This window comes from Oryza sativa, chromosome 11 (assembly GCF_034140825.1).
Source record: "Oryza sativa Japonica Group chromosome 11, ASM3414082v1".
NCBI lineage: Eukaryota > Viridiplantae > Streptophyta > Magnoliopsida > Poales > Poaceae > Oryza > Oryza sativa.
The window spans coordinates 7085411-7111352 of record NC_089045.1 but is presented as its reverse complement, the minus strand read 5'-3'; the positions used below and the strand labels follow the sequence as shown (position 1 = coordinate 7111352).

At 42.0% G+C, this 25942-nt stretch overlaps 3 protein-coding genes across 4 annotated transcripts; 1 reads left to right on the top strand and 2 right to left on the bottom strand.

The window, feature by feature from the left end:
- Positions 1-239: 239 nt before the first annotated feature.
- On the bottom strand, positions 240-6354 carry LOC4350125 (disease resistance protein RPM1). Of its 2 annotated transcripts, none has more exons than XM_015762416.3 (3): positions 6138-6354; positions 5676-5760; positions 240-3702 (listed from the first exon to the last, which is right to left on the bottom strand). In XM_015762416.3, the coding sequence occupies exon 3, from the start codon at positions 3690-3692 to the stop codon at positions 951-953; it is 2742 nt and encodes a 913-aa protein (XP_015617902.1). In that variant the 5' UTR covers positions 3693-3702; positions 5676-5760; positions 6138-6354; the 3' UTR covers positions 240-950. The 2 variants fall into 2 exon arrangements, with proteins under 2 accessions (XP_015617902.1, XP_015617903.1); XM_015762417.3 differs by having other exon boundaries at positions 5676-5755.
- A 4893-nt stretch (positions 6355-11247) lies between these two features.
- LOC136354111 (disease resistance protein RPM1-like) lies at positions 11248-16096 on the bottom strand. The gene is made up of 2 exons (XM_066305765.1): positions 16000-16096; positions 11248-13999 (listed from the first exon to the last, which is right to left on the bottom strand). Exon 2 carries the CDS (start codon positions 13992-13994, stop codon positions 12051-12053), a length of 1944 nt encoding a protein of 647 aa, XP_066161862.1. The 5' UTR covers positions 13995-13999; positions 16000-16096; the 3' UTR covers positions 11248-12050.
- Positions 16097-21302: 5206 nt separating this feature from the next.
- LOC4350122 (uncharacterized) lies at positions 21303-23856 on the top strand. Its single transcript, XM_066305764.1, has 2 exons — positions 21303-22702; positions 22898-23856. The coding sequence occupies exons 1-2, from the start codon at positions 21452-21454 to the stop codon at positions 23465-23467; spliced, it is 1821 nt and encodes a 606-aa protein (XP_066161861.1). The 5' UTR covers positions 21303-21451; the 3' UTR covers positions 23468-23856.
- The last annotated feature ends 2086 nt before the right edge of the window (positions 23857-25942 follow it).

Here is a 25942-nt window from a genome sequence, read left to right as displayed (position 1 = left end):
TCTAGAGATCTTTAGCAAAATCAATACATTGGAACCTGTATTTTTCCAAGAAATAAAATGGAGACAACATGCAGCATTATTAATTAGTACACTACAATTGAGAATGCGATATGGTATATTGTGGGCGCACTGCATGTCTGCACCAAAGCCAACCACAGTACAGACCGAACTAGGCATGGAGATCGATTAAAACAGCCGCGAAGCCCTGTTATTAATATGAGAACAAGGAGGTTCCAACATTGATAACATCACAGGAAGATGCCGTTGATAAAAATGGGACATGTTTCTTACATGAAATAAATCTGAAGGCAATTGAAACAACACATAAATTATGGGGCCTTCTTTAGGAAAAAAAAAATCAAGCATGACATGTTACCAAAGAAAACAATACCGACCATACATATACAAATCCGACAAATTACTGGAAAGAACTGAATGTGTGATGTACTTGCACGCAGGCATACTTTAAGAAAGAATACTAATGTAGAGAGAACCAATCTGCAACATCTATATACGGACAGTGGCGAAGCCACCGTAGGGGCCAGGGAGGGCCAACACCCCCCTAACCCCTATGTGACCTCCCCTCCCCTCTCTTCTCCCAAGGATAATTAGCCCTTATAATCTAGCCATTAATTACATCATTAGTTGCGGATGAGACTAACTATATAGGACAACTGCCTAGCTATATATATAGGACTTATGAAATGACTTAGTTAACTGATTTATCATTTTAAAAATGATTGCAAGACTCCAATTAAAATCATGGAACAAACTGTTTAAATTGGCAAATTATGATCTATAGGTTCTCATTCTCTCTTCTAGCTAATCGCTATAACATGTATGATGTCGAGTTAGCAATCATACATCAACGCTACAATGTCACTGTTCACCGAACCTTAAGTGAGTTACCACGTCTCGTAGATGGCACCCCCCGTCTCTAAATCCTGGCTTCACCACCCTACATGGATCTCTGCAATATGCAGCATCTTCTGGTGCATCACGTCACCATTCCATTGAGTCTTGAAGTCTTTGTGCAGGTCCATCAAACAGAGCTTCTTTAGGGAGGCAAGGGATTCAATGCCTTGAGGGACTTTATCCAGCTTCCGCAATGATACAATGTATAAACCTTCGATGCATGGAAGGGCGCCATCCGTGATGTTTATCTGGTTGACATCAGGCATGTGCATTAACACAAGAGTCTTCAGGTGGGGGAACGCCTCTGCATCAAGAACCAAAGTTTTCGAACTGTGCATGTTGTTCAGTCTTAGATAAGTGAGGTTTGACAAGTGTGATGCGAGCATCCCCAGTGGATCTTCACCAAGATGACACCAACTTAGAGCTAAATATTTCAGATATGTACCATGGCTATGAAATATCGGGTAGTCTAGTGTGCCCTTAGCCCATTGCCCTCTGATAATTAACCTGTGGAGTTCATTGGAAATGGGCTGGAGAGCCTCAAAACAAAGTGGCTCATTTTCATCCTTTGCCGAAAGAAGCAAGCTGGAAAGAAGCGGCATATTTGATAGTGTAGCAAAAATATTTCCACAATCAGCAGAACTTATGTTGTCAATCCAAATACTTCTTATCTGCATTAGTTCCTTCAGCTGCTCGGCCAAGTCCTTGCTGGCTTCCACAGTCTCAAGAGTCTGAAGTTCTTCCAACTTAGACAGATATTTGGGTGCTTGCACTCCAATAAAATACCGGAACTCTGACTTATTTTCATCCTCATATCTGTCAGCTAGAAGGTGCCTCAGCTTCTTGATCTTAGTGATTCCACGTGGTAGCTTCTCTATTTTAGTTTGCTTGATGTCCAGAGTTTGCAGGTTTGAGAGCTTGTCAATAGACTCTGGTAGTGAGCAGAGTCTTGTCCGCCTTAAGCCAATGTAACGTAAATTAAACAATTTGCCTATGCATGCTGGTACTTCGGTGATATCTGAGTCTTGTAGCTCTAGGACAGTGAGGTATTTGGATTCAGACAAAATTGAGGATAACAATCCAGGAGGGTGTGTAGTTGTTTCAAGTAGTGTGCGAAGATGTGGAAATTTCACTGTTGATGCACAACCTTTTCCATTGTTCAAGAATAATGACAGACGACGGACTTCCCAATCAACCTTTTCCACAGCTCCATAATCATTTGCGTAACCGAACCTCTCCTGTCCAGCAATTGAGAGAGCCAGGTTGCGCACAATGTCATGCATCTTACAAGAGATCACCTTGCCAAGCTCATCATACTCGTCAACTTCAAGCATGTTCCGGTGGATCAGTTCCATGAGATTTATTTCGGCCACATCTTCTGGTCTATTGTGTTCGATTCTCACCGCAAAACCTTCTGCAACCCAGTACCGCACAAGGCTCTCACGAGATATGCGAAAATCTTCAGGGAACAGGCTGCAGTACAAGAAGCAGTTCTTTTGGTCAGCTGGTAATGCATGGTAGCTTACTTTCAGAATTGCCTTGACATCATCATTTTTGGCCAGCTCACTCCGAAGCTGGTTGTACATTTGTTGCCAGGCATGCTCAGTTTGTAGCTTTGTGGACATCAGGCCACCCATGGTAACAAGTGCTAGGGGCAGCCCCTTACACTTACTTACTATGGAGGCAGCCACATTCTCAAGGTCCAGCGGGCACCTATGGTCCTTTGTGTTGTAAAATGCCCTTCTGCAGAAAAGGTTGAATGCATCAATTTCACCCAAAGCCTGTATCTTGAGATGGCATTCAGAGGGAGCAAGAACTGCCACATGTTCCATCCGTGTCGTGATGATAATGCGACTTGCTTGGGGATTCTTAAGCATGCCCTGTATTTCGAAGTACACGTTCTGGTCCCAGACATCATCTAGCACAATCAAACATGATGTACAGTTTTCAGTCCTTCTGTTTAATTCTTTTGTCAATTCATGAACGCCCATTTTGTTGATTAGATCTTCCTTGGATTCTGATGATTCTTGTTCCATGGGTATGAGCGGACTGACTAACTGTCTTAGAAGACTAAGGATCGTGCAAGTCTGTGACACAGTGATCCAGGCATGAACTGGGAACTTGATCTTTTCACGTTCAAATACGTCTAAGGCCAGGGTGGTTTTTCCCAGTCCACCCATACCAGACACTGTTATCACTTTGTGGCCTGGTTCTTCAGGGTACAGTAATTCAAGCAACCTTTTCCTGTTGTATTCAATCCCCACAGGATCGCCACATTCAAGCAACTTTCTTCTTCCTTGAGATCGCGGTGTTTCGATGTCAGTGGGTGTTCTTGAAATGAGCTGAACTGTAGGTAACCATTCCATTTGCTGTCTTTTAACCTGTTCAACATCACCCTTTATCTTCATTACCTCACTAGCAACTTCACTGAAAACACCTGCATAATGTGCTCCTCTTACGCATCTCATCACTGATCCTTCTTGCTGCCGTTGACAAGCATAGTATGAGTACTTGTCCATTATGTCTTCAACACGGTAAGCCAGCTTCCGCAGTTCGTCGATCCAACCCTTGACAACATTCATGTTGGTATTTGTGGAATCTAAATCTTGTATTACATCTTTCATGAGACGCAATTCCCTTCTGATATACTCAACTTTGTCAGGAAGTTCCCTCAAGTTAGATACTTTTCCGGAGAGTTTGGCTATGACAGCCCTGGTGGCTTCATCTCCCAAAGCTGTACTGATCTTTGAGATGGCAAGCAGCACAGCTTCTGCCATTGCCTTAGTGCTGCAGAATAGAATCATGAATCATGGAGCTTTGTCACATAACGAATTTAAAAGATAAAAAGGGTACTTGTTACTGTTGTAGAACAATTACAGCTAAGATTGTTTTTACGACCCTTGTGGGAATTTGCAAGCCATATATGTATTCAAGTATTCACCATGATGTACCAATAGATATAGGTGAAGGAGCTGTGTCAAGACATACCATCCTCCTAGTGAATGAGTGAGAAAGTAAAGCTAATCTTAATCTATACTTTCTATAAAATTATAGCCCACTAAATCTAAAGCTCAACATATAACCATACCACATCATCACCACTAGCAATAATTACTCCCTCCATCTCTAAATACAAGGGATTTTGGTTGGATGTGATACATCATATGTCCAGATTTAGTACTACTTGGTTATTCTGGTTTGTAAAAAGGAAAAAAAATAACACAATGATGATCACACATCAGACATATTTGATCACTTTTGGTGGATATAGCTGATACTTGAGAACTGTTTTGTTTGAAGCGCCTGCAACACTCGTAATTTCATCAGGTAAATATTTTTGGACCATTTATGGTGTTATATGTCACTGAAGGTAAGCATTTTTGTGCCCGTAAAGTTCATAATTTTCATTTTATTCATTAGCTGGAGAGACCTACTTCTTATTGATTTAAATCCCACTGCTATGATTTCTTCTACTAATGGAATGAATTATGTGTTAATTGTCTTGTTGGAAAGCATCTATGTTTTCTTCAAGAGGTGATGTTACCATGTTTACCCAATGATTTCTGCTATTTCATCTTTCTTAACAAACTGCTTTCTTGTTCGTAACAAGATCGTTATTCTTATGCATTATCAGGTGGACCTACTTATCAAAAGGTATATATATATATATCCTTTATCCAAAGTAGGAAATTAACTTTCTTAGAAGTGCAAAGCAAAGGATGATAATGTTGCCTAAATTCCAATATAATATTTCCTTTCATATCTAAGGTTATAGATGAATTTCTTAACCAAGCGGCCATAACCTAAGTGTCTTTTGTGGTGTGGAATTATATAGTATCCAAGTTCATCATGAACCAATCCTGAAGGGTCCTTACTGGAGGAACGGCATTTGCGGTCATTTCCTGTGCTGTTTAATCCAGAAATAGTGCTGGAGATGAGGAAGTCTATTGCAAGATGGTGATCCTAATCCATTTTCATTTCTAAGCCTGTGGCAAACTGTTGCTCCTTAAAAATTGTTATGTTCATTGAAAGACTCTGGTTCTATTGGACGAGGTATTGCGTGGTGCAGTCTTATTTTATAGCTTATAGCTGTCTCTTACCCTTAGGGAGTTAGTAAAACCAATCCTTTCTGAATGTCATGGAAATTAGTCATTGTTTCCCACCAATCTGAACTTCTCAAGTGGTTGGATCTTACCCTCTGTCTTGCCAAAAAGCTTTTTAAAGTTCAAAGCAGTTTCATATCTAAAGACATGACCATTGGATGTACTTGTGGGTTCAGAACTTCAAATTTCTTTATACCAAGATGTAGAATGGTTATTTTGGTTGAATCCTTTACTGGTGCAATGCTCTATTTGTAGAAATGCTTTCTTTACAACAGAACTTCACTGAAGCTCTGAGGATGGTGTTTGTGTGAGAGTTCAACTGAAAATAAACTGATGTTTTTCGGACAATCAGTTAATGTGGCCGCTGCTAAATGCATGAGCATCAGCAGTTTAGCCAAGGACCTAGGAACCAAGTTGGCATGTTTCTGTCTCTTTATGTCGCCAAACTAATTTATCCTGTAACTTTTATTTTATTCTCTAAGTTTGTGCTTTCACCCAAGTACAGGGTGATGTCAAACTACATTGCAGGGAAATTATTGGGATTGTTACTAATGAGAATTCTTTATCTAAACTGAAGCAGATGGCCGTAGCAACTCAATATAACATCAGCCAAAGAGATAAATATATGAGAGGATGCAAACATTTGAGACTGATTACCTTCTGGGGCTTGACTTGAGCTTGTAGTTCTAGCCTCTAGGTATTATTGCAGCAGTTGGCGAAATAATGTGATGAAAACCCTGCACTAAAGTTAAAAAAGAATTATTCTTTCAATAAAACATCAGAACAAAACAATGTGATGTTGAAATTGATATAGTTGTACTGCCAGTATATACAGAGATCTCCAAAATGCAGAACTAAACCAGAAAAAAGCTGTTCACTGCTGTTCTATGTGATTGTCGCTCAAATTCATAACTAATCCCCAAGATTTTCAAGCAAAAAAGAACTAATAATCTCTTCTCCCAGGAGGAAAATTCTCGCCAGAAACTGTATAACTTCCAAGCAGACAAAAAAACAGGAAAACTATTCCAGATCTGAGAGTCTGTAAGGCACCAAAAATACGAGAAGATTCAGTACAGATCTTCGAGCTAGAGCTGCAAGCAGCAAGAGATAGAATCTCACCTCAAATCAGAACAAGGGTCTTCTTTCGTCAGCTAATCCATCGAAGAGCAGAGCTAGTCAGATGATGATTTTTGGAGGTCGAGAGGCTACTCCCCTCTCTCTCCCTCGCCTTGATCTTTAGCCTGCGAGGCTGCGACGACTTGAGATCAAGTCCCACGCGCTTAGCAGCATCCTCTGAAGTCTGAACTAGCAGAAGAAACCGCTGCGAAAGTTCGTCAAAATTTCCAGGAAGAAGCCAAGAGAAGAGATACCCACTACTGCAGTCAATCTGAGCCGTCGGTTGGACGGCTCAATGGCCAGATTTTGTCAAGTTCATCTGGGCCGGGTCAACGCTCAACAGCGAGGTCAACGTCGTCAATTATTTTCTTTTCCTTTTCCTTTTTTTTACTAGATAAAATGCCCGTGCGTTGCAACGGGGAGAACAGATGAGAAAATTAAGGAGAAGTTGAGAAGGATTTACATTATGTAATTAACTTAAATACAAATTTCCTGGAATAGTTGATACTCCCTCCGTTTCGAAATGTTTGACACCGTTGATTTTTTAGCACATGTTTGACCGTTCGTCTTATTCAAAAACTTTTGTGAAATATGTAAAATTATATGCCTACATAAAAATATATTTAATAATGAATCAAATGATAGGAAAAGAATTAATAATTACTTAAATTTTTTGAATAAGACGAACAGTCAAACATGTTAAAAAAAGTCAACAGCGTCAAACATTTCGAAACGGAGAGAGTATTTTTTTAAGTATGTAGGTGTTTAAATTAATTTAAAAGTAAACTAAGTGTGGAAATAACATGATATGGCTGGATTTAATTTTTTTATGAAGTTCTCCATGATTAATTACACTCTCTATAATTTTCTTGAAATTTTCACAGCTCAGATGCTAATTTTAATAATACAAACATTATTTCAGTATTCATTTAAACAAAAATCTAAATAAAACCCTCCTTTCTCTCTGGCTCATCAGCCTGCAGCCTAGCTGGCCTACTTTTCTCCCTTTTCCTCCGCTCCACCTCGGCCCGCAAGTACGCATCCGGCCAGGCAAGGTACTACAAGTCTAATCAACCTCCCCAGCTCCTTTCACTGTCACATGGGTCACGTGGGCCAGTGCTACAGGGTCGTCTCCTACCTCCGTCTATATTGCCGCATCTACCCGACGACACCTGAATCCGACTCCTCCGTAAAATCCGGCCACATCCTTAGAGATAATCCGAAATTAACTAAGGGATTTTGATCCTTGTTTTCTCCTCTTTCCGTTTTCCCAAGAATAAAAGCAAAACCATGTCGTATAGATGTCGGAAGCGAAACCCTATTTTTTTAGTCTAAGTCAGTTTCTCTTAAAAACCACGCACGCATGCGCGAGAGGGGAGGGAACCGGACCATACGGACGAAAAAAAGTGTGACGAAAGGAAAAATACGAATCTTTTAATTAAGTTAAGATTAAGATAAGATATATTATCATTAGGTAGGTATGTATGTACTATGGGGTGTTCTTGTGGCGTACGTATTAGGGCGTGATCTGAGCGTAGTGGACCTGAACGTGACATGGGCTTTTTTTTTTTGGGAGAAACGTGACATGGGCCTAAACAGATCTAGGAGGGTGTAGGAAATCATGGAGCTATCAAGGAGGAATCGGACAAAAAAAATCGCACACTACACGTGAAGGGAATCGGATTAAAAAATCGCAACAATCGCGCTATATACGGTAGGGAATCAGACTCAAAAATCACTCGGGACGATGTACGAAAATTCATGGGAAAAACATCTTAAACTTTTATAATAGAAAAAGATTTAATGATAAAACAAATCACAATAAAATAATTAATAATTATGTACTTATACTACATTTATTGATAAAATAAATCACAAAATAATTGAATCCTAACGTTCACAGGCCTCTCACTTAAGCATCAAAGATTTCCAAATAATCAAGAATTTTTGGGGAAAAAAAATGGCATGAATCGAACAATCCCTGCCTTAAATCTCTTATTTACCTCCAAGCAGCTAGACAAGTCTAGTTTTGCTCCCTCTTATCTTGGCCTAGCACCTCCCCTTCCTCCCTCTCCCGTGGGCCTCTTGGCCCGAGAGGCCCAGCCCGCCCAAGTCTGTTTTTGTCCCTCCCTCGTTGCCAGGTGGCCCTCGCTACAGCGTCGTCTTCAATCTCGCGACAAGACCGGACTCCGCCATGGCCGCCATCTCCTCCTCTGAAACCGACGCAGCCATTGCCCCCTAATTAAATCCAAGCCCAAAAACGGAATCCCCTCGAACACCTCTTCCTTTTGGACTCGGATTAGACGCAAGAGAGCGATCTGGGAGGGTTTTTTTTTTCTCCAAGTCATTGGTGAATCGGACTTTCCTTTTTTCTTTTCTTTTTATATGTTTGAATCGGACTCAAAAATCGGACGACGTACGAAAATCTAAGGACAAAAATATCTTAAACTTTTATAATAGGTAAAGATAAAGATAGATATAGAGTACGATGAAAACGTTGCCTTCTTTTTGGAAGGCTTTTTTTTGCCTTTTTTTATTATTTTTCTTGCTTGTTTTCGCTCTTTTCAATTTTTCTGGATGGACTTCTTTCACGGACTTTTTTTCTTTTTTATGGGCTGCCCCTTTTTACGTATTTTTGGGCTTTTTTTTTCTTTTTTTTACTTTTTAATCGTTGCATACAAATCGGATCTTTTTTTTTATTTTATTCGAACAAATTTTTTTTCGTCGTTCTATGGGAATCGGACTTTAGTTTTGGTGACTTTTTTTCGCTATTTTTTCATTTTTTTGGACAGTTTTTTCATCTCTTTTACGGGGAATCAGAATCGGATTTTTTTCGCCTTTTTTTAATTACGGGTTACAGACACATTTTGTTCTTTTTAAGGCCCAATTAATTCGAGTTGATGGAGACATAAAATTAAAACCAATTCAAACACAGATGACATACCAAATTACGAGAAAAACATCTTCAATTTTTATAATAGTAGAGATAGAGATGTATACATATAAAAATAGAATATCGAAATTTATTTTTATTAAATTATTCATGATTAATCACACTAATTTATTTGAATTTCTTAGGGCTAAATTGCTAATTTTAATAATACAAAATAATTTCAATAATTAATTTAAATTTAAAACAAATAAAAACCCTCTCTTAAGTCTTGGCCAAATCTTGCCCATTCTTCCTTCCGCCTCCCCGAGTCGGCCCGCTTCATCTCCTCCCTCTTGGGCCACCATCCCGATGTCTGCTCGGCCTAGCAGATCATTGCTAATTTTAATAATACAAAATAATTTCAATAATTAATTTAAATTTAAAACAAATAAAAACCCTCTCTTAAGTCTGGGCCAAATCTAGCCCATTCTTCCTTCCGCCTCCCCGAGTCGGCCTGCTTCATCTCCTCCCTCTTGGGCCACCATCCTGATGTCTGCTCGGCCTAGCAGATCATTGCTAATTTTAATAATACAAAATAATTTCAATAATTAATTTAAATTTAAAACAAATAAAAACCCTCTCTTAAGTCTGGGCCAAATCTAGCCCATTCTTCCTTCCGCCTCCCCGAGTCGGCCCGCTTCATCTCCTCCCTCTTGGGCCACCATCCCGATGTCTGCTCGGCCTAGCAGATCATTGCTAATTTTAATAATACAAAATAATTTCAATAATTAATTTAAATTTAAAATAAATAAAAACCCTCTCTTAAGTCTGGGCCAAATCTGGCCCATTCTTCCTTCCGCCTCCCCGAGTCGGCCCGCTTCATCTCCTCCCTCTTGGGCCGGCATCCCGGTGTCTGCTCGGCCTAGCAGATCGCTCCCATCTCCCATCGCGTGGCAAAGAAAAAAGAAAAACGGAACGGACGAAAGAAAAAAACGGAAACCTTACGTATGTTTTAATTAGGTATAGGGACTACCTATACATTTGTCGACAAATTTTCCCCAAAAATTTGACAGATGTAATTACAGTACAATCGTAGTGTAATTAAACTGTAACTTATATGTAATTACACTGTAACTTGCATATAACTACAGTGTAACTTATATGTAAGTTTCACATAATTTTGAATCGTTAGATCTATTACAAGATTTGTTTTGGTGAGGAAGAAAACAAATCATAGCACACACATATGTGAAAGAATTTGTTCCCAAGACCTCCGTTTTACCGAAATAACATGTTACAGAGAGATTTTTGAAAGTTACATATAAGTTACACTATAATTACAGTGTAATTACATGCAAGTTACAGTGTAATTACACTACGATTGTACTGTAATTACATCTGTCAAATTTTTTGGGAAAAATTTGTCGACAAATATATAACAAAATCGTTAGGTATATATAGGTATAGATTTGTCAAAATACTCGGTTACTATAATGGGCTTAGCGTGGGCCGGAATTCACTTGTGGGCCGCACTGTAGCAGCCGAAGCCCAACAAGCGCTCGCATCGACGGCATTTTTCACGGCGAGCGTTTTCTGGGGTGTCCGGTGGCCGCCGCTGGCGAATCAGATCCGCCACCTCGCCCTGGCGCTCCGGCGGCCGGCGAGGTGGGCTGCGCTGCGCCGCCGCTTCTGGCCAGATTCGCCTGGTAACTCACCGATTCAATCTACCGGATTATTTGCTAGGATAGCTAGCCTAATTCGTTGGTTGCGTTTCAGATGTTTGAGTTAGGCGGTATATTGATGTCGTAACGAGTTCAGTTTTGTCTACCTCAAAAAAAAAAAAATTCAGTTCTGTAGATGCTGTTCTTCCTTCCATGTTCATGTGGGGATTTATGCCCTAAAATACATATGGCACTTTCAACACAAAGAGAGTTCATACAGTACTAGAGCAATGCATTAGTGCCTTAGTGGTAGCATGCCATGTCATATTGAGGGCTGCTCACTGTTCATACTGTTTCAGTATAAAACTTCACATCTGCTTTATCAACAAGTTTGTTTATTATTGCCTTGAGTGTTTCACCGAATTTTTGTTTGTCAAAGTATATATCTTTGAAATGCTAGGAGGCTAGATCTGTTTTTATCTCTGAAATTTGATGTTGCAATCCTGCTTTCCTACAGAGGAGTGTATTGCTGCTATCGTCCAACAAACAATATATAAAAGGATGCTATGAGATCATTATGTAATAAATCCATGTCAAAATGGGAATAAAGGATCATTATTCATATTAAACATTGCGCTGCCTGAAACGGATTTAAGAACTGGAAGTGAAACACAAGGCAAAGACCCAAGGAACTTCAGGTCGTGACTCCTGATGGCAAAGAGACTAAGAGAGTCGATATTTCATGACTTGTTGAAGAAAAATATGAACCAGATGTACAGATACCAAGTACACCAGAGCCAATGTCTTTTTAGAGAGGATTGGGTGAATGCAGATGCACTTTTCAAGTTATTCATCGAAGGAAGATGTAGCACACCACTCCTAAACACGCAGATCTGGAACATGCTGCATTTTCCGGTGCATTTCTCTATGGATCCAATCTGCTTTGAAGTCTTGATGCAGATTGAGGAGCCAGAGTTTCTTCAGGGAGAAAAGATTTTCAATGCCCACAGGGACTCTCTCCAGCCCTGGCAGTGAATCGTTGTATAAACCTTCAATGACTGGAAGTGCATCATCTGCGATCTTCAGCCGGTTGACATTTGGCATGAGCTTCAAGACAATTGTCTTCAACTTGGGAAAGGATCCTGCAGTAATGATCAACCTGTTTGCACTAATCATGCTGTTAAGTCTCAGGTATGTGAGGTTTGGAACATGTAGCCCGAGCACTCGAAGTGGATCCTCTCCAAGTTGACACCAACTTAGAGCTAGGTACCTGAGATTTTTCCCATGTTCCTGAAATATCGGCAATTCCAATGTCCCAGTGGCCCACTGCCCTCTGACAATTAGCCTATGGAACTTCTTGGATATTGGATTGAGATTTTGGAATCAGAGTACCTCCTTCTCATCACATGCAGAGAGAAGCAGGCTTGAAAGAAGTGGCATCTTGGACAGAGCAGTAAAAATCTTTGCACAATTAGTAGCACTGATATTATCAATCCACAAGTTTTGCAGTTTCGTCAGCTTCTCTAGCTGTTCTGCTAATTCCTTGCTGGCTTGAACAGTTTCAAGAGTCTGGAGTTCTTCCAAACCTGATAACCCTTTAGGAGCTTCCACTCCAATGAAGTATCGGAACTCTGTCCGTTTCTCATCAGCATATCTGTCAGCTATAAGATGCCGCAACTTCTTGACCTTAACAATTCCTCGTGGTAATTTCACTATTTTGGTTTGCTTGATATCTAAAGTTTGCAGATTAGAGAGATTCTCAATGCATTCTGGGAGCTTACATACGTTGGTGCGTCTTAAGCCAATGTACCGCAGATTAAACAGATTACCTATGGATGTCGGCACTTCACTGATTTCAGAGTCTTGCAGCTCGAGAACACTAAGGTAGTTTGATCGAGAAAAAATTGAGTTCAGCATGCTGGTGGAGGATGAAACAGCTTGAAGGGACAATAGAGTTCGGAGGTGCGGAAATGACACCCTTGGTGCGCTATCATCTTTCCATCCACATGTTGAGAAGCGACGAACTTCTGTATCCAGCTGCGTCATTGTGCCATTATCACTTGCTGAGCCAAACATCTCCTCTTTAGCAACATCAAGAGCCAGGTTGCGCACAATGTCATGCATCTTACAGGTACTCACCCTGCTGAGCTCATCATTCTCAACAACTTCCAACATATTACGGTGAATGAGTTCCATGAGATTTCCTTCAGCTACATCCTCTGGTTTGTTACCATCTTTTCTCACTACAAAGCCTTGTGCAACCCATAATCGCACAAGGCTCTCCCTTGACATGGAGTAATCCTCAGGGAACATGCTGCAATACAAGAAGCAGTTTCTTAGGTCTCCTGGCATATCGTGGTAGCTCAGATTTAGGATCGCCCGGACATGATCATTTTTTATCATCTCATTTCTAAGTTGGCTATATGTTTGATTCCAGGCATATTCTGTTTGTTTCCTTGAGGACAACAGGCTTCCCATAGATACAATCGCTAGCGGTAGACCTTGACACCTCTTAACTATAGAAGTAGCCACCTCCATAAGGTCTTTGGGGCAGCCTGTTCTACCATGGAAAGCCCTTCTACAGAAGAGATTGAATGAGTCAGTGTTGCCTAAAGGTTGGAGATCAAGGCGATATTTTGAGGATGCAAGAGCTGCCACTTCTTCCTTCCTTGTCGTGATGACAATCCGACTTTCCTGGAGATTCTGGAATGCATTGCGCATCATAGTGTATGCTTCATGGTCCCATACATCATCCAGTACAATCAAGCACTTGCTATCTTCTAACTTTTTCTTTATTTTATCTGTTAACTCATAAACATCCATTTTATTCATGTTTGCAGCTGGTGATTGCTCTCGGTATGCAACCTTCATAAGTAGAGTGCATAGCAATTCTTCCACATCGTAGGTCTTTGATACAACAATCCAAGCATGAGCAGGGAAGTTTCCCTTTTCCCGGTCGTACACATTTTTTACCAATGTAGTTTTTCCCAGTCCACCCATGCCGGACACTGTTATCACTGTACCATGCGGCTCATTGGAATACAGCCATCCAGTCAATTTTCTCCTATTTTCTTCAACCCCCACAAGGTCTTCATCTTTAATAAATTCTGGCAGGCAGCCTCCAGATATTTGTCTCTCAATATCAGAAGGTGTTTTTGGACTCATGAGCTCTGCCGAAAGAGACCATTTCATTAGATCTTTAACATTCCTTGGCAGATTTTTCAAGTTTGTTACTTTTTCAGACAGTTTCGCTAGAACAGCCTTGGTGGCTTCTTCTCCTAAAGTGGTACCGATCTTTGAGATGGCAAGGATTACTGCCTCCGCCATCAGTGCTGAAGAACAGAAACATGGAGTCAGTCTTTTATGTGATATGCTAACAATTAAGAATATCAGGCAAGAACATCATCTGATTGAATAGATCTGATCCATGTATTATGTGCTTTACGGATTATGGAAATAATGAACACATAAGCCAAACAACATTTAATCCAATGCATGTAAAAAAAAATGAAACAAAATCCAAAAGCAGTAACAGTCAAATACAGTTTCCAGCGAGATGCAAGCACAATGAATATATAAATTCATTTTGAAATTAAATTGGAGCTATCTCTTCTGTATACTGAAATTAGTATATGTGAGTATTAAAAAATTATTTACCGTAGGTTTGTGCTATATAAGTTCCGTAGGTTATTTTACATTAGGTCAGTATTATGCAAGGTTACACATTGTAACGAAATTCAGGTTTAGTTTTGAAACTCCAATGTATTATATAGAAATCAATAACAAACTAGAAATTAAATGGACTGCTCTAGGCAAGACCATTTCATTCTAGAGTCATTGTCCATGCTAGTTTCATAAAAAAAAGTACCGACACGATTAAAAAAATACATAATAATCTGAATTTCTCTGGAACATCTAAAACTCCAGCAAATTAAACATACCCATGTTAATTGGTACCAGCAAGAGCTGGCCATGTGGTTTTCTATTTGTACAAACGGGCCCATCTATTTCCATTGAAATTGTTAGCGTAGATTCTTGTAAAGGTTTGAGAGTTGATGCATATTTGTTATTACATAACTGGTTCATAATAATGAGATCGGGTATTTCAAATCATTTACTTGGGAGGTATTTTTTTTGTTTTCCTTTTTTACATATGCCGTACATGCATACAGAAATATCTAATTATGAGACTCCCTGATGGTAGACTTTCAGAAATATTTTAATAAACTAAATTACTTTCTGGACCTTGATTCACTTGCTCCCTAGTGTTTGAGCTGCTGCCTGCTGGTGCTTTTCACATAGTTATTGAATTTGATCATATTGGTTACAATTGCTCATTAAAAAAGTGAACTGATGTGACCTTGATTCACATGTGATGCGATCTTTTATTTCTTCATTAGCTGAACTGCCTAAACAATTTTATTTCTTAATGACTATAGGTATTTTTTGTCTCTGCTTCAGCAATTCGATATTTTTGTCTGGATTACTTTCTTGTCATTAGTAGTATGGACCTTGTCAGTCAAAGATATGTCTGGTGATAATATTATTCAAACAGGAGGATTATGAGTTAAGAATCATGTTGTGCTAGCTAAGATTTTAGATAGTTTTTCTAATGACGTGGATTCAAAATCCACTGAAGTATGCATCTTATCATTTTTCTTTTTTATGCAAAATTAGTGACAAGCCGGTGTGCTTTCAGATTATTTTCTCACATTTATCTTGTCTTGCTGAAGGCACCTGGACACTGGTTTCTGTTGGAGTAATGTTTCAAATTGGCTTTCCTCAATAATATCAGGACTTAATCCATTTGTTTTTGACGCTTTAAAACAGCTATGTTCTCTGTGATTTACTATCTTCAGTTTGAAGTTTTTTAATGAGATGTGGACATAAATATGAGGTCAAGAACACCAGAAGAATGCACACACACTTTAGCAGGAATAGCTTCATTCACAGTAAGTTGTTTGTCTCTACTCTTTGACGATATTGAAAATGGCTCACTTTACCCTCTACTTTTTGACGATATTTGTCTTTAATGTTTTTCTTTCTACAAGATGTATTTTAAGTTGAAATTTCGGAGATGAAATCAAGAGGTATCCTCTACTGCATCCGTCTAAACGGTTGAAACCGTGGCTGGATTTTGTTGTTGTGTTCATCCGGTGAGGTTTAAACTAGGCAAGTAGATGCCACTGAGGGGAAAACCACGTCAAATCTTCGATTTTTGCAAGCATTAAAACCCACAAGCCCCACAATGCCAAGAATTTTCCATCAAACATAGACATAAAAGCACCAAACCAAAAGATACAAAGCAAGATTCAGTACAAATCAATCTAACCTGAGCTGCAGATCAAGAGCCCGTCTGTAACAGCAGATGAGCTGGTGATACTACGCCTTGCCCTGACGATGAAGGATGAGAGGTTCAGAGAGGCAGCAAGGCAGGTATAATGCCTCTCGGTCTTGAAATCTCAATCAGATCCTGTCAGTTTGGTCGCAATTTCTGAGAATCAGTCACCGACGACTTGACGCGCAGTCTACACGGCTAAGCGGTTGCAGTGCCATTGTCGTCCAGTGGCCAAGTTGGCGCGTATAAAGACATGAGTCCACTGTGGATGTTTCCTTCCATGAAATTTCTGGTTTTTATGATTTATATGTGCAGCGTCCGAGCTTTTCTAAGCACATCCTGTGCGTTATAACGGGTCAAACCTATATAATTAAAGATGGGCATGCTTTAACGTATGATACTCATATAGTGTACTCCCTCCGTTTCACAATGTAAGTCATTTTAGCATTTTCTACTCTCATAATGAATATGAATTCATTAACATCAATATAAACGTGAAAAATGCTAGAATGACTTACATTGTGAAACGGAGGAAGTATATGCTACGAAAAAGAAGAGAGGATGGAAGATGATTGAAGAAGGAGATGGAAAGAAGAGGATTCCACTTTTACAGTAGTATAGTTAGAGGCACGTAAAAGTTGAAAGAATTATTGTGCAGTAAGAGAGAAGATATGGAAACACTTAAAAAGGGCGTCAATAATTCATATCGAAATGAAAATAAGCTAATGGAGAGGACGGTAAGTAGGTCATGACATATTTTTTTCTATAGTCCACTACGCAAATTAGGATATCAAAATTTCTATAATTGTGTCGGCACATTTTTGTCTCAGTCAATTTTTTACCCGTCGGATTGAAGTTGATGTCCCTGTGCACCATGCTTGGCTGTTTCATATTGTAAAATCAAGGAGAATAGCCCACTTGATCCCTAAAGTTTCGCTTTAAGGTTAATATTGTCTTTGATATTTTATTTTGTTCAATCAGATCCTTGAACTTTATCATATGGTCCAATATGAACCATAGGTCTACTAGAAACGCCATGTAGATATGCCATGTCATCATCTTATTAAAAATGGATGGTGAAATGTATAATTTCTCCATTATGTGTGATACGAAATATTATAACTAATTTTACATGATTATATAATTTAATCTAATCCTAGGAATTGATATATACACAAAATTGATTATGTTGCATGTATTGGTAGACAAATCGATATATTTGAGTATTTGCAAATGTAAGTGTGTGTGAATTTTTCCTTTTTCCCTCTTATGTTGTATGTAAGGGTATATTAAGTATTTCATGATAGATTTGTATAAGATGATGAGATGAGATGACATGCCTACGTGGTCTTTCTGATGGGTCCAAGGACCATAGTAGACTCAAAGATAAGACTCCGAGAACTAATTCGAGCAAAATAAAAAATCAAGAACTATATTGACCACGAAAGTTTAAGGACCAAATAGGCTATACTCCCTAAAATCAACCAAATAAGGAGCCATTAGTTGTCGGTTTCTCGATTACACGTCGTCAGTTTCTTTTTCCTTTCTTATTTGGCAAAATACGCGGTTGCTAATTTGTATCGACTCTAGACTGGCCTGAGCAGTGGGCCGGATTTCACTTGGGGCCGCACCGTAGAAGGCCCAGGCCCAGCAAGCGCTCGCCGGCGACGAGCACGGACGATCATTGACGCCGCTCTCCAAGGGCGGCGAGCGGCGAGCGTTTTCTAGGGGTCTCCGCCTCTCCGCCGCCCGCCGCCGGCCGCCGGCGCATCAGATCCGCCGCCTTGGTAACTCCCGAGGTCGCCGGCGGCCCGTGAGGTCGGCCGTCCACCGCTTCTTTCCAGATTCGGCAGGGTTATTTGAGGTAACTCCTGGATTCAATTGCCCCCGCGATTTAGTTGGTGTTTGCTTCAATCGGATTGATTGCTTGCTTGGATTTAATGATAACATCAGAATTTGTTTACAATTTTGTGAATGGCATTCTTCTTCGCATGTTCATGTGGTTAGAAACTTTAGGATTTATGCCCTAAAAGTATTGCAGTACAAAAGAGAGTTCACAGTTCGGATGGTGTACTGCAGCACTGAATTTGTGGTACCATGCCATGTCACACTGAGGAAGTGAGGATTGCTCACTGCTTAGGCTGTTTCAGTTAAATTCTGCTACATATGATTTATCAAAGGATTTACTTATTGCCTTTAGGATTTCATCTAAATTTTATTTGTCAAAGCACATTTTTGCCCGCACCGTTTTTTATTTTGTGTGTTTAGCTCATTTAGACCAGTGTATGTTTGAAATGCTACGAGGATAAACCTATTTTCTCTCTCTCTATGATTTGAAATTACAATCTTACTTTCATAGAGAGGAGTTTATTGTCGCTACTTTGCAACAAACAATATATAAAGAAATGCTACTAGATCACTGTGTAATATACATCCTTATCAAAAAGAGAAGAAAGGATCATTCTACATAATTAAACACCACACTACCCAAAGTGGAGAACACATTGACTTCACTGTTCACAAATGCAGTTCAATAGCATAATAGTTCTTACAAGAAAGCCAATATCTGAAACAGCCAAACAACAGACCTAACTCCTGGGCCTCCTAGCCAAAGAGAGCCAACATTTCAGGACTTACTGACAAACATATCAGGCATGATGAAAATGTAAATATGCTGTTACTGATAACAACAAAACGAAAGACTTGTTGGAAAGGACTGGACGAAATGCAGATGCATCAAACAAGTCTTGACTGAAGGAACATGTAAGTTGTAACATCCCACTCCTAGACACGCAGGTCCGGAACATGCTGCATCTTCTGGTGCATTTCTCCATCAGTCCAGTGAGATTTGAAGTATTTGTGCAGATTGAGAAGCCAGAGTTTCTTCAGAGAGCAAAGGGTCTCAATGCCCTGAGGAACTCTCTCTAGCTCTGGCAGCGACACGATATATAAACCTTCAATGACTGGAAGTGCACCACCAGCGACCACCAGCTGGTTCACATCTGGCATGTGCTTCAAGACCATTGTCTTCAGGTTGGGAAAAGACCCTGCAGAAAGGGTTAAAGTTTTTGCACTATTCATGTTATTAAGTCTCAGGTACGTGAGGCTTGGAACATGTGGCGCGAGTACCCCCAGTGGATCTTCTCTAAGTTGGCACCAGCTTAGGATCTTCACCTCTCATCTTGGCAGAAAATCTTTAACTTGAAGGAAGCTGGAGTCCAACTACATCTCAGTAGTGCATATCATCCTCAATCAGATGGTCAATCTGAGCGTGTGAATCAGTGGCTGAAAACCTATTTGCGATGTCTAACAGTTACAAAACCAAAGAAATAGCATTCTCTACCTTGATCAGGTTGAGTGCTGGTATAATACTACTTTTCATACATCTTTGAACATATCTACTTATCAAGCTCTTTATGGTCAAAAACCACCAATGGTGGGTGAAGCACTCATACCAGCCAATTTTGTTGGAAGGCTTCAGAAACAGAGCGCAAGCAAGAGCTGCATTAATTGATTCAGTAAAGGCCGGTCTAGATAAAGCTCAAGCTTTTACGAAGTATTTTGCAGATGTCAAACGAAGTGAAAGAACATTACAAGTTGGGGACATGGCCTATCTCAAAGTGCAGCCTTATAGACACAATGCATTAGGCCTGCACAGCTCATTTAAACTTCATTCTCGTTACTATGGTCCATTTATAGTGATTGACAAAATTAGCTCGCAGGCTCATAAGTTACTTCTTGCTGAACACTCTCAAATCCATCCCGTCTTCCATGTGAGCCATCTGAAGTGCCATACCGGAGCAAAAGCTATACCAGAACCAGGGTTGCCCTTGATTGATACAAATGGCAATATCCTCACAGTGCCTATTGCTCTGCTAAGAGAGGCGTCTGATACCTCGAAACAACACCCCTGTCATTCAATGGAAGATTCAATGGGAAAATCTTCCACCAGAGGCGGATACATAGGAGGATGCTTTGTTCATCACCAAGGTTTTTCATGCTTTCAAACCATGAAGACATGATACTTAAGGGTGGGTATTGTCAGAAGTCTGAAACTCTGAACTGCTGAAGAAGCATAGGAATTCAGACATGAATAGGAAAGAGCGGAAGATGGACGGCTCAGATGCAACGATCCGATTCACTAATGATCATCGGAGGGTGTGCGTAGCTTTTGAGGTCTGAAACTTATCGCTTAGCACTAATTAAGAGCAAGTTCAATAGTATAGCCCACTACTAGCTTCAATTCACCTATAGTCAATCTAATAGCCAATTCATACAATAGTTGCTTACTATAATATTAATATATGGTCCCACCTGTTATACACACACTGTGTTTTGGAGTCCGTGCTGTAGCTAGCTACAGATCTGTAGCTTGCTAATTAGCCAGCTATAAACATATTTTAATGAGAAAAAAGATGAGAGAGAAGAGCAGCGGGCTACAGATCTGTTGCTGGCTACAGCACGGACTCCAAAACGTAGTGTGTGTATGACAGGTGGGACCATATATTAATATTATAGTAAGCAACTATTGCATGAATTAGCTACTTCCTCCGTTTCACAATTTAAGTCATTCTAGCATTTCCCACATTCATATCAACTATTTCACCTAGCTTGCTCTGGCGACCTCCTAGGTCGCTCGCCCCCGCCGGCGGCCTCTCCGGGCTCCGGCGGCCCCCCCCAGCCTTAGCCTCTCCACACCGCCGCCCCTCCTCTCCCCTAGTTGGCCCAAATGCCAGACTCCCTCAGCCCGGACACCCACCCTCGTCACCGCCATTATCGCCCCTCCCATTCATCACCGTCCTTCTCCACCTCCCCGCCCCTTTCTCCTCCAGATCTGCCGCCCTCCCTAGCCTCCCCTACCCTAGAATGCTTCCCTTCAGCTGGCCCTTCCCATCAATCCCCTCCACAGTTACTCCTCCACGCCAAACCCCCCCAAGATTTGCAAGATCCAGTTGAAGATCCGGCTCCCGTCAGCACTTGCAGCTTGCTTCCCGGGACGGTCTCTGGCGGCCACCCCTCCTCCAGCTCGGCTGCTACAGCATTCATGGCGCCGCGTTCCCCAATTGATCGTTCTTTGGCTGGTTTGGTACATCCAAGTACAAGGCGTCTTTACTCCTCTGTGCTGATGGATCTCCCCATATCCGCTGCTCAGTCTGAGCTCGATCCTCATCGGCCAGCTGCACCACGACCTTCTTCCCCGTCGGTATCAGTGCTGAAGGATATCAAGACTCTCAAGAGTGGCCGACGTCTCGTCCTGTCTTCTTAGAATCCTCCTCCTTCAGCGCAAAATCCTCCGGTCTCGTCTCTGGTCTCTGCTAGTCATCAATTCGCCGAAAGCAACTGGGAAGAAGTCAGAAAGAAGCATTGGTGGCGAAAGTCTCCTTCATTCAATCGAGCCAACAACCAAGAGTGTTCTCAATCCAGAAGAGAAAATTTCCTGAAGCACATGGATGGAAAATGTTTCCGTTGTCTGAGCACCCAGCATCAAGTGTCTGTCTGCACAGAGCCTATTCGATGTTGGTTCTGTCTGAAATCTGGACACTTAGCCTCCTCCTGCCTCAAGCGTTCGGGCTATAAGAGCTCGCCCACTCCACCCGTTCTATCCACAAAAAAATTCCCAGCTCTTGGTCCTCTACGCTTTCCCCCAAAATCCTTCTCAGCTTCTTCGCCCATCCCCATGGACGACCTCACTGCCCGTCCTCTCCTTGACTCGGTGGTCGTCTCAGCCACTGGCGAGATTGAGAGGCGCAGAGAACGTTTCTCTGCTCGCTCCTTAGTTGCCTGGCAAGTTGGGGCTCTGGGTGACAAAGTTGAGCTTAATGTCTTCGCTGACGATGTTCGTTCTGCTTTCCACATTAGAAGAGCTGACATCCAATTCACCAAATTCCACCCCGAAGATTTCTTTGTTACCTGCTCCAACCAAAGTGATCGCGATGCCATCCTCCGCCAACCAAGGCTTGCTACGGCCTCTGGCCGAGTCTTCCTCTTTCGTCCTTGGGATGAAAGTCTCCATGGTGTCCCAGTTCGCTATCGCTACCGTGCTCGCCTCTGTATCGAAGGTGTGCCAATGCATGCCCGTACTGATGAAACGGCGGCAAAGGTGATCGGTCGCAAGTGTTCTATCCACTATGTGGAGGAGTACTCCAGGCGTGGCAATTACAACCGCACATATGACATGTGGGTTTGGACAGATGAGCCGAGAGCCATCCCTCGGGGTGGTTCCTTTGCCATCACGTCTGCTGACAAGGAAGGCCTCCCCACTGACATCCCCCTCCCCGAGCTGGAGCCACTCCGCAATCCTCCTCCTTCTGAGCCAAAGAAGGGCTGGTCCTACGACGTCCTCATTCATGTGGACACCCTCGAAGATCTTCACGCTCGCAAAGCCTGGGCGTACAAGTGGGACTATAAAGTCCAGGACGACGGCATCAACTTCAGAGAGTACCCGCTTCCCTGCAGGGCTGAGCCGGACCCAGCTCGTGGCCCGGATGATGAAGACGAAGATGGAAACGATCCTTCCAGGGGTCGGTATAGAAGCCGCTCCCTCTGGGATCGGCTGAGCGGGCGCTCCCACAGCCGAAGCAGAGATCCGAACCGGCGAGACACCCAGCGACGTGACCAAGAAAGGAGGGGCAGATCGCGGGACAGAGAGCGCTCTGATCACAGATACCGAGGTCATCGTTCCCGCGAGCCAAGCGAGGTGAGACCTCCCCTGCCTGCCCAGACTGATCCTCAGCTCCCTCCCCTAATCCCCTCTTCTGCTGCTGCTTCCCCCTGCAAGTTGTTGTCCCCTCTTCGAAACCTGGGTTCAGATGATGATGCGGCTTCTCCCTTGGTCTGCACTTCTGTCGCAGCCGTTGAAATCCTTCAGCCTGATGAACCACTCTTTTCGCAGGGGCGTGTGGACATCCTCGACATTTTGGAGAGCCATCTCGACCCAATGCTTCATGAAGCAGCCGTGCATCATTCCATCTATTCTCCAGATACTTCCTCCCCTCGTGTCTCTTCCCCTGTTTTTGTGCCTACTTCTACAGGACATGCAGGAGCAGACACACCTTCTGCGTGCAAGGCAATGAAGATTGACAGCTTCATCAACGGCCTTGCAACTCCAGTCCAGCCGCCTCTCCTGCCAGCCCCCGACGTCAATGCACGGAAGCCTTCCCGTGCAAAGGTGAAAATCCCTGCTTTAGTTTCGGCGCAACGACACAGCGAGCGTCTGCTTTGCAAGCGTCGTGCTGGCGCGAAGCTTGAAAACTTTGCCCAAGAAATCCTCTCAAAGAAATTTGGTATCATTGATGAATCTGCTTCTTTTGATGATAACATTAAAAAGTTGTATTTACAGCGGTACAAGAAGCCTCTCTCGCCAGCATCACTGAAGATAATCGCCGACTTGGTTGAAAAGGGAGGGTGCAAGACGATCGGGATGAAGAATTTGAAGAAAAATGCGGCAGTGGCGCCCCTGTGACTGCCTCCGACCGGCTTACAGTTCAAGCGAAGCAGATTTTGTCTCCAATGATTCCACTGCCAAGGCCGATGTCCCCCGAGTGTAGCTGCCATGTCTTTCGATGTACTCTGTTTCGTCTGCTTGTTAGTGATCCTGAAATGTGTATCTGTCACCTATCGGAGCCCCGTTTCGGCTCTGTCTCACCCGGCCTTTTAAAGCATATCCACCTCAATGCTAGCTGTGTTTCTTCCAGTTTACCTGGTTGTGTTTCTGCTATGCGGAGTGTGTTTAGATGCTTTTTAGATTATGTCACAAGATAATGTAGCCCTGTTCAATTGGAATGTGAGAGGTATGAATGCCAAGGCCAAGCAAGACTCTGTCAATTTCTGCATTCAACAACATGCTGCTTCTATTGTTTGTCTTCAAGAAACCAAGATTGCTGTTGTATCTGACCAAATCATTCTAAACTCTCTAGGTCAGCGTTTTGTTCGTCAATATGCAGCTTTGCCAGCTGATGGCACCAAGGGTGGCATAATCCTTGCCTGTGATGAAAACTTCTTCTCCCTCTCTGATGTTCGGCTGGGAAATTACTCAATTTCTGCTACTGTAACCATGCGAGAGGAAAGAGTTCAATGGTCCATCACAGTAGTCTATGGACCACAGATTGAGGCCGACAAAATTGCCTTCCTTGCAAAATTAGAAGATCTTCATCTCGAAATGAAACCTGCTTGGTTTATTGTCGGAGACTTCAATCTCATTTATAAAGCCGCGGATAAAAATAACGACCGTCTAAATAGAAGAATGATGCAACGTTTTAAAGGTCTCATTGATAAATTACAAGTAAAAGAACTGCATCTTCCAGGTCGCCGTTTTACCTGGGTGGGAGACGGATCTAACCCAACTCAAACTAAAATTGATCGTGCTTTTTCAACCTCGGATTGGGACCTGCTTTTCCCCAATTTGTGCCTCTTCCCGCTGTCGTCGACTTGTTCTGATCATGCCCCTATTTTCTTCGTTGGAAATGAAAAGCTTAGCAAATTCCCAAACTTCAAGTTTGAATCTTACTGGTTGCATGTGCCCGGTTTCTTGGACGTGGTGCAAAATTCTTGGCAGAAAACGATTCTTGCCACAAATAAGCTTGCCATTTTTCGTTTAAAGCTCCGTCGTTTAGCTCGTGATCTTAGAAGATGGAGCCGCTACCAAATAGGAGACATCAAGCTGCAACTTGCAATTGCGTCCGAAGTAATTCTTCAACTCGAGATTGCACAGGAATCTAGAATCCTCTCTGTTGATGAACAAAATCTCTTGACCAACCTCAAATCGAAATTCCTCGGACTAGCTGTGTTAAACAAGCTCAAGATTAGACAGAGATCGAGAATGACTTGGCTCAAAGAAGGGGATGTAAATTCGAAATTTTTCCACATTAAGGCAAATTCCAGGAAAAGAAAAAATTTCATTCACACTCTACACACCCCTACAGGTATAGCCATCTCGGCAAAAGACAAAGAGGAAGAATTATACAGGTATTTCAGAGAAAGATTGGGTACAAGTTTCCAAAGGACTTCAAGCCTTAACTGGCGTTTGCTAAACCTCCCCTCCCTTGATCTCTCTGAGCTTGAAGAAGATGTTTCAGAAGAGGAACTAAAAGCCACGATTTTTGCTCTTCCCCCTGAGAAGGCGCCGGGCCCGGACGGTTTCATCGGAGCCCTTTTCAAAGTTGCATGGAATATCATCAAGGAGGACCTGCTGGCAGCGATTTCTTCGTTCTTGAACCATAACACCTCTCAGCTAGCAGAACTTAACTCGGCTTATATTTGCCTCATTCCAAAGAAAGACGATGCCCTTGGCGCAGACCACTTTCGCCCCATTAGTCTCATTCATAGTTTTGCTAAGATCATCGCCAAAATCATGGCAAACAGGCTAGCTCCGCGGTTAAATGATTTGGTTTCTCATAACCAAAGTGCCTTTGTCCGCAAAAGGGCGATCCATGACAACTTCCTTTATGTCCAAAACATGGTAAAGCTTTTCCACATATCGAAAAAGCAATGTCTTTTCTTCAAAATAGACATAGCAAAAGCCTTCGACACAGTAAATTGGCCATATCTTTTGGAGGTTCTCAAGCAATATGGATTTGGAAATCGTTGGCTAAATTGGATTTCCAACCTTTTCGCCTCATCTTCGTCCCAGGTGCTGCTAAACGGCTCCCCAGGCCGACAAATCATTCACACTAGAGGACTCCGGCAGGGCGACCCGCTACCCCGATGCTTTTTATTCTAGCTATGGAACCTTTTCATCAAATTATTAGAGCTGCGGAATCTGCCAACGCCCTAACCCCGCTTGGTATAAGGAATGGCCGCTTCAGATGTTCTCTTTATGCGGATGACGTTGCTTTGTTCGCAATTCCAACCTTGGACGACACGACGGCCCTTTCTCAGATTGTGACCCTCTTTGCGAAAATCTCTGGCCTACACACAAATGTAAACAAAACTGAAATCT

Coding starts and splice junctions, on each gene's coding strand:
- LOC4350125 (XM_015762416.3), bottom strand. CDS start 3,692: ATGGCAGAAGCTGTGCTGCTTGCCATCTCAAAGATCAGTACAGCTTTG.
- LOC136354111 (XM_066305765.1), bottom strand. CDS start 13,994: ATGGCGGAGGCAGTAATCCTTGCCATCTCAAAGATCGGTACCACTTTA.
- LOC4350122 (XM_066305764.1), top strand. CDS start 21,452: ATGGATGGAAAATGTTTCCGTTGTCTGAGCACCCAGCATCAAGTGTCT. Junction 22,703..22,897: donor GTTCCCGCGAGCCAAGCGAG/GTGAGACCTCCC, acceptor CTCTTTTCGCAG/GGGCGTGTGGACATCCTCGA.